Source organism: Salvia splendens, chromosome 12, assembly GCF_004379255.2.
Source record: "Salvia splendens isolate huo1 chromosome 12, SspV2, whole genome shotgun sequence".
NCBI lineage: Eukaryota > Viridiplantae > Streptophyta > Magnoliopsida > Lamiales > Lamiaceae > Salvia > Salvia splendens.
Genome location: NC_056043.1, coordinates 28808367 through 28817359, shown reverse-complemented (window position 1 = coordinate 28817359; position 8993 = coordinate 28808367). Strand labels below are relative to the sequence as shown.

General features: G+C 39.7%; 2 protein-coding genes across 2 annotated transcripts; both read left to right on the top strand.

The window, feature by feature from the left end:
- Positions 1-2033: 2033 nt before the first annotated feature.
- Positions 2034-3718, top strand: LOC121757833 (tryptophan N-monooxygenase CYP79A68-like). The gene is made up of 2 exons (XM_042153305.1): positions 2034-2984; positions 3077-3718. Exons 1-2 carry the CDS (start codon positions 2034-2036, stop codon positions 3716-3718), a joined length of 1593 nt encoding a protein of 530 aa, XP_042009239.1.
- Positions 3719-7809: 4091 nt separating this feature from the next.
- Positions 7810-8576, top strand: LOC121758356 (glycine-rich RNA-binding protein 1-like). The gene has a single exon (XM_042153764.1). The coding sequence runs from the start codon at positions 7812-7814 to the stop codon at positions 8355-8357; it is 546 nt and encodes a 181-aa protein (XP_042009698.1). The 5' UTR covers positions 7810-7811; the 3' UTR covers positions 8358-8576.
- The last annotated feature ends 417 nt before the right edge of the window (positions 8577-8993 follow it).

Here is an 8993-nt window from a genome sequence, read left to right as displayed (position 1 = left end):
CTCTCTGTAAATTCTTTATTTACATTTCAATTTATTATGTCACAATATTAGCAAGTCCAATATTAGCCAAGGCGGAGTTTTAGGCTCTCTGTAAATTCTTTATTTACATTTCAATTTATTATGTCACAATATTAGCAAGTCCAATATTAGCCAAGGCTTTTGAACAAGATGTAACATTGTATCCTCGTGCATAAGTATATGGTACCGTGAATTTAAACTCTTAAATACTCTTCTTTGGAGAAGACATCACAATAAAAATTAACCATGTAATTATTTGACAATCCGCCGTGTTTAGGTGTAATGAATTGATATCTTCTACAAATAAGTTTAAGCAACGGGTACATAATTCATTATTTTATGTTCAAAGTATTTATAGAAAAAAGAAACATATTTTAATCCAAGATACTCATTATAATATTTGGTTTCCTTTACTCAACCAAATTAACTAAATTACATTTTAAAATAAGTAAAGATATCTCCAATTTCATAAGGAAACAAATATATCACGTAACCTAAACCTTTTTAGTATATGTATTGATTCGATTATTATTTAAGAATTATATAGTACTCCCTCGTCTTAATTAAGATAACACTCCCCTCAAATTGAAAATAAAAAAATTTAGTATATTTAATACTTCCTCCGTCCCACCTTAGCAACATATTTTCTTTTTTTCCTTTTAAATTTCTTACTCTAATTATCACATTTTTTGAAACGTAAATATCTTCATTATATCAATATGGCATACCTTATCCTTCCTCACTCAACTTAGCAGAATAAAAATATATAAAATCCCATGTTGAATACAAAATGCTTTACTTAGAATGAAACTTGAGAATTATATTTCTTTTTTTCTAAAATATACATATGATATTATTTTTTATTTTTGTAGAACTTTTTAAAATTATTATTCATTAAATGAAATTCACATGACTAGTGCATAGCACGGTGTTAACACTAGTTCTAACAAATTATACAGTAGCCCAATTGGCTTTTTTCCCTCCATCACCAGTTAGAGCATGCGCAGCGGTGGACGGACGGCGTCCGTCCGTCCGTGCCTCTGGCACAGACAAGCTCCACCGCCGCTGCGCTCGCGCCGCTGGCACGGCGCTGCTCGCTGCGAAGAGCACGTCCGTGCCCGCGAGCAGGCGACGTGGCGGCACGCGATTGGGCAACGGCATAGCCGTTGCCTTTGAAATTTTTTTTCATTAAAAATTCGGTATTTAATTTTTAAAAATGATAAAAAAAAAATATTTTCCAAATCCAAAAAATATGGCCGTTTTTTTGCCCGTTTTTTTGAATTTTTTTGATTCCCCCCCCAAAATCATCAATAAATACACACATTCATCATCCATTTATTACTTCAAATAATCTCTCATTCATAATTCTCATACAAACTATCTACACCTTCATCTCTCGCTCAAAACCTCAAATGGATTTCACCCATCTTATGGCGGAAGCGGAGCGCGAAGAACAAGAATACTACGAACAACATCGTGCCGCTTACGAGGCATATGTCGCGGCGAATACCCCCGCTCCTCCTCCTCAACGAACTAGATCAATTTGCCGCTACATCCATCGTGACCGGGAGGGAGCCCACGAAAGGCTCGTTGCCGACTATTTTGCCGACCAGCCGCGGTTTCCAGCAGATTACTTCAGGCGCCGTTTTCGCATGTCAAAGCGCTTGTTTATGCGAATTGTCAACACATTGTCCGCACGTATTTTTACCCTATCCTACTACCTAGAACATGACATTTCTATTATCCATAAAAAATAGTAGTACTAGTTTTCATTTCGAAAATTTATTTGATACTACTAAAAAAAAGTAATTCTCAATTTATATTACTTAGTATTACTTTTATCTTTCTCCTATTTTATTCATACTCATTAAATTTTATTTTCCTTATTTTGCCCATTTTATCTCTTACTCTCTTATGTCTGAGTATATTTTTCCTCAAATCCCAGTATAAAAATGGCAAGACAAGATCCCAGTCCTACATTAACAACTCAAGCTGCATCGCAATATTTAATACTAATGAAAATTGAACAAAGCCTCAACAACGAACTTGTTTCGTTCCTTGCACTCTCTTTAGTCTCACTACTCTTCTTGAAACTCATATCCATCAACAAAAGATCACCATCCCCACTCCTTCCGCCGGGGCCGACCGCCTACCCGGTGGTCGGCAGCCTGCCCGAAATGCTGCTGAAGAAGCCCGCATTCCGATGGATACACAATCTCATGCAAAAACTCAACACCGAGATTGCTTGCATCCGCCTCGGCAGCGTCCACGTCATCGCCGTCACTTCTCCGGAGCTCTCCAGAGACTTCTTGAAGAAGCACGACGCCATCTTCGCCTCCCGCCCCGAGGCAGTCTCAGCCCGCCTCATCAGCAATGGATACTTGACACTAGCCTTCTCTCCCGCTGGGGAGCAGTGGAAGAAAATGAGGAAGGTTATGGTGTCGGAGGTGCTCTCTATGCGTGTGTTTCGAAGCCTCCACGCAAAGAGATGTGAGGAAGCCGATCACCTCGTGCGATATGTATACGATCAGTGCAACAATCCACTCCAAAATGGGGTTGTGAACGTCAGAGATGCAGCCCGGCACTACTGCGCTAATTTAATCAGGAAGATGGTGTTTGGAGAGAGGTTTTTCGGAATAGGAGCAGAGGACGGAGGCCCGGGAACTGAAGAGAGAGAACACGTGGATGGATTGTTCACTCTTCTTTTGTTTCTCTATGGATTCGCCATTGCTGATTTTATACCATGGTTGGAGGTTTTCGATTTCGATGGACATAAAAGGATTGTAAAGAATGCGATTAAGAATGTAAGAAAATACCATGACCCACCAATCAATAAGAGAATGAAGATGTGGCAACTAGGGCTAAAGAGTGAAGAAGATGATATTCTTGACCTTTTGATTAACCTCAAAAGCCCAGACCATACTGAGCCCCTTTTGTCAGTTCGAGAGATTACAGCACAAATAATTGTAAGTGCATGTTTAGTAATGACTAAAGTTATTGGACTCGATCGAATCTTATAAAAAGGTAATTTAACCATAAAATGATGTTGATTTTACAGGAAATAATGATTGCTACTGTTGATAATCCATCGAATGCAACTGAGTGGGCTTTGGCGGAGATGATCAATCAACCAGATATTCTTGCAAAGGCATGTCAAGAATTGGACCGAGTTGTAGGTAAAGACAGACTCGTGGAAGAATCAGATATACCTAACCTAAATTATATAAAGGCTTGTTTGAAAGAGTCATTTAGGATACATCCGTTATCACCATTTAATGTTCCTCATATTTCGAGCAAGGATGTTGATGTGGGTGGCTACTTCATTCCGAAGGGGAGCCATGTGTTGCTCAGTCGTCCCGGCCTAGGGCGCAACCCTAGGGTTTGGGATGAGCCTCTCAAGTTCAAGCCAGAGCGTCACATTGTTGATGAATCATCAGAAGTGAAGCTTGTGGATCAAGAATTGCGCATGTTGTCATTCAGTACCGGGAGAAGAGGATGCCCTGGCTATCTACTTGGTTCTACCATTTCCACTATGCTTTTGGCTAGACTTATTCAGGCTTTCAGGTGGAAGCCACCCCTTGATACAGATATCATTGATTTAGCTGAGTCGGGCCATAATTTGGGATTGGCTAAACCTTTGATTGCACATGCAATGCCACGATTGGACTCACAAATTTATAAGCAAATCATCTCAAACTAATATACTATGGTATAAGAGAATTAGTGAGATTTGAACCTAGTTTATATTTAGGAATATAATTAAAAACAGTAATTTATAGTGCAAGAAATAGGGACCTATCTGTACTATTAATATTCCCGGTAATGGAAATAAGCATTATCATAAAAAAAATTGTAGTGCAGTACTATTATTTGTAAGTTCCCTGTGATGTCAATTCGATAAATATTTCAAGTCAATAACCACGATAAGAAACGGTATTCAGAGCATCCACAATGGGGCGCCCTAAAGCCCGCCCTATGCACTACCACGTTAGCATTTTTATCTTCCTCCCCTTCCATCTGCAGTGGGGCGTCCTAAGCAATTTACTATTATTTTGTTAATTAATTTAAATGTTTTCAAATATATAAATGCAAACTTAGAAAAAACACAACGATTAACTAAGAACGACAAAAAATTCATTGATTATAAAAAAAGTTACAGGGTTAGAAATAAAAAAAATTGATTATCCTACAAAAGCCCCAACTTCCGGCTCAACTCATCGATCAACCTCTGGAGGAATTCGGCTCTGGCCGGATCCGTACACTTCATAAGGGCGTTGTGCGTATCCAACAACGTCCGTGCCATCGAGGCCGTTGCCAAATCCGCATAGGCAAGTGTCGCCGGGGTCGGGGTAGGGATCGGCGATGGGGGGCGGCGGCCGAGGAGGATGTCGCATTTGCCTTCCCCTTGTTCTTCGCAGTCTTGACGCCTATGGGACGCCGCCGGGAGGACATCGGTGTGTCAAAAGTCTCTTCCTCCGTGCACGTCTGGTTGAGGTCCACCGGACGAGTTCCGCTTTCGCTGGTCGTGTATCCACCAGTGTCGGTGGTCTTCGTCCTCTTCGCTGCACCGGTGTGCAAAATCCCGCATTGGAACTTCTGCTTGTCCCTCAAGAGCGCCCAGATGTTGATATCGTTGAAGTCGCCGTACATGGACTGGTACGACAACAACGCTTTATCACGCACGTCGCTCAAGCTCTCGCCGCTTCCCTGATCCCTCGAGCACTTCTCGTACTCCGCCGCGAATAGGTTCACTTGCTTCTTCACCTGATCCCAGTGCTTGCGAATCTGCTACCGTTGGCGCTTGTACGCGCTCGGCGGCTTTGCCTCATTGTAGCATTCGACGATGCGCTCCCAGTACGCGAGCTGCCTTTGGTTGTTCGCGAATATCAGGTCCTCCGATATATCCACCCAACACTTCGCCAAGACGAGAGTTTCATCCGGCTGGTAGTTCGTACGGCCGGGGGCGTACTCTTCACAAGTTGTCGGAGGTGGCAACTTGTGCGCCCGGTGCTTGGTCCGCTTCTTTCTGGCGGGGGTGGCGTTGGCGTCGGCGGCGCGACAGGAAGCGGCGGCAGGGCGAGTTGAAGACGGCTCCATGTCGGAGAGACCATACGAATCCGTACTGAACTCCGGATCGTACTGCGTATTGGCGTCGAACGACCGATATTCGCCAGGTTGTGTACCCGGCCACCGTGCGCCATCTCCAAACATCGGCTATTAGGACTTGAGTATCCACCGGAATCCATTTTATAGCGTAACTTGAGAGTTTAAAAGTTAATCGAAAAGTTACAAATGAATGGTGAAGCTGGGGTATATATATAACATTTTTTTTGAATTTTTAAGGAAAAAAAAACTAAACCGCGTTGCATCGTCCGCGCCATCGTCCGCGTCGCCCACAGTGGGCGAACGATGCCCTATCGTTCGCGCTTCGTCTGCGGACTTAGCGTCGGGCGCGGACGACGCATTGTCCGTCGTCCGCGGAGCCACAGTGGCGACCTTGGATGCTTTCATGTTCGAATATAGTTGTGAATATATGATATATTCATCATTTGTTCATTACCAAATACAACCAAGAGAGAGCTACTAGCACCCTAAAAATAATAAGAGAAGAGCATAGATATAATTAACTCTTTGAGTATAGAGTTTGATGCGGAAACATACAGAGAATGACTGAACTGGTAAAAAAAACTCAAAGAATTGAGAACTTCAGAGTATAAAAACTCAATATCAAATTATAATATTCAAAGTCTATCTTTTAAGATCAACAATGAAGCCTTTATATAGGCAAAAGGAAATCCTAAATTTATGAAAAATAAAACTATAAGGAAAATAAGCAAAATAGGAAAACCTAATTTGTAGAAGAAAAAACAATTACTCCTAATATTTTTCCATCTACTAATTCTATTAACTAGGAAATAAATAAAACCTAAAATATAATTTTAACCCTCAAGTCTTATCTTCTATGACTAGAATAAAATATAATTGTATTCTGGGTCACATCCACATAGAGTACTAGAGGTGTGAGGAAATATAGAGGGGTAAATTAGAGAGTTATATTAGAATTGTGATCATACTCTATTGGGTGAGAAATTTGAGTATTGTAATAATTTCTTCACATACAATGAAAATTTTACCGGCTCGATTAATTAGGAGGATTTTAAGCGTAAATTTCGGTGTTCCTATTTAATCTGTCATTTACGATATTAGCTATTTTTACCGTGGTTATTATCCTGGCGGATTCAACAATTCTAGTCATTTACGAGGCGGGTTAAGAATATCATGCACGTAATTTCTATCTAAGGAAGTCGGGCTTTAAGTGGGACCATGTGTGTGACGCTTCGACTTAACCTGGGATTTTACGTGGAATGGTAATACTGCTCCTGGCATTGCCGAATCAGTTCACTTCATTATTTATTGGGCTTAATCAGAGGTCATGGTTTATACAATTGTAACCTCGGATTCCAGTGTGCTTTATACAATTGTGACTTTGACTCATGTCGAATAAATCACATTGCCATGCACGCCATTGATGGAGGAAAAGTCTATAGCTAGACTGCTTGTAATAAAGAGTTATCTCTCTGTTTGTGTTACATCCATTTTTTGTTCACTGTGTAACTTGACGTTTTATTGGGATATCATTGTGATTTACTATCCGATGTAAAATAAAATAAATTTGACTTAAAGTTGAAAGTCCATTAATGAAAATTGTGTTAGGGTTTATATATAAAGCACATCTACCTTTCTCATAATTTGCAATTTTAGTATTTGTAAAGGAACAGATATTCGTTTCGATGCCTACTACGTATATAACTTCTGCAACAATGGCCGCTCAAATGTACCAAAACAACAACAATATATGGCTTCGACCATCTCTAGAAACAGGAGGGTTTTTGCATCGTGCTTGGTTTCAAGATAAGGAATTTAGCTCATACTCAAATACATGTAGAGAGATATACATATGAGTCTGTTGAGTGACACAGAAATTTTGTTTATTTGATTAAATATAATTCAGTTATACCAACTTTTATTAGTTGGTATTAGTGGCGTGTAGAGAGAGCACTGTTTGTTGCTTGAAGGCTGAATCTAGCTAGCTACAACGGAAATACTCTTTTCTTAATATATCCATATATAGTTGTTTGTTGCGAATTCAACCAATCACTCTTCTTCAATACTCTTTTTAGTGCTTATGATTTATATTCATTAGTATTATTTAATCCCTTGTTGCTGGTTGATGCAAGATTGTTTTCATGTAGTATATTATTAGTATGTTTCATGAGCAGTGTTTGATCTCAAAGATTTCATTGTTTATAGCCTTTCAACATAACAATCTACCAATAATTAACATGAATAAAGGTATCCATCTTTGCTAGGATTATTTATTATTTCTCACAACAATAACAGAACAAATAACTAAAGATAAAGCATTGTTTGACTGCTTAGGAATGAAACTTGATGTACAAAAATGAAGAATTAGATTCATCACACTATATTTTATTTGCAAGTGGTAGATTTGGTGCCTATCTCAGTACTTAGAAATCCATCTTTTATTACAAGCATGAACTAATGAGATTTTTGAGTGGGGACAAAAGTGACCTCCAAGAAATCTGTGTCCCTCATTCCACTCTAATATTTTTCTAGTATTTCTTGTTAGTTTGTTAGCTTCCATATTACTGAATAATCTAACCGTATGCATGCAATATTTAATTACTATTTCAGCAACTGCCATTGGTGGAAAGAGTGGTATAAATTGACCAACTTTAGTGGAAATACCATGCAGTGATCACCAAGAAATAATGGGGAGAATTTTGTGGTTGGCTCTGTTTTTTGCTATGGTGATAGTTGGATTGATCAGAGCCGAAGAAGGAGGAGGCGCCTCCACCACCAACGCCACCAACGCCGCCACCACCACCACCACCTCGTCGTTAAAAAGTTCTGATCTTCCGCAAAGGAACGACGAACATAATGGAGGTAAAAGTGGCAAGACCTACAATGATGTAGTGGTGAAAGACAAGAAGAAGAACAATGGAGGAGGAGGTGGTGGTGGCGGAGTTGGATGGGGTTGGGGTGGTGGCGGAGGTGGTGGGAACCGTAATGGAGGTTGGGGATGGGGAAATGGAGGAGGTGGCGGTGTTTTTTGGCGATGGGGCTGCAACGGTGGGAAGCATCATCGTTCTGGCAAGACGAGAGTCTTCCCGAAGGAGGACTATGCTATGGGAGAGTTTGCACAATGCATGGTGAAGGGAAGGTGTAGGGGAATGCGGTTGGATTGTCCATTGCATTGTGGAGGGCCTTGTGTGTATGATTGTAGGAATATGTGCAAGGCTCATTGCCAAAAATAGTCCACTGCATTATTTCAATTACTTACAAGATATTGGTTGTCTTGCTTTAACTTGGTTAGATGTTTGTTTGTTTGTTTGTTTTCATGTATTTGCATGTAATGTGTCGTTATTAGTGGATGCATGTCTTTTGTGATCAAAAGGGTTGTGAAACCAATTTTATTGTAATCAATTTGTTAAGAGACAGTTGGGACTTGGGCAGTTACTAACTTTAATTTTTGACGTTTTCTTCTTATGTAATGTGATTTGTAGAAGGGAAGAACCATAAAGTCTTTACTTTCTTTTCATCAATGATTCGGCCGCAATATATGATACTCCTTCCGTCCCAAAAAGATTGTCCCATTTTTCCATTTCTGTCCATCTCACAAAATTTGTCTCATTTCACTTATTGTTATTTTTAGCAGTGGACCTCATATTCAACTAACTTATTTCTATTCACATTTTATTATAAAACTAATATATAAAAGTAGGATTCACGTTACACTTACTTTTTCAACTCACTTTTCATTACATTTTTTAAAAACACGTGTCCGGTCAAAGTGAAACAATCTTTGTGAGACGGAGGGAGTAATTTATTCTCCAAGCAGTACAATTCTTTCCTTTCCTTCCCTTTTCTTTTCTTTTTTTTCTTTTCTTTTC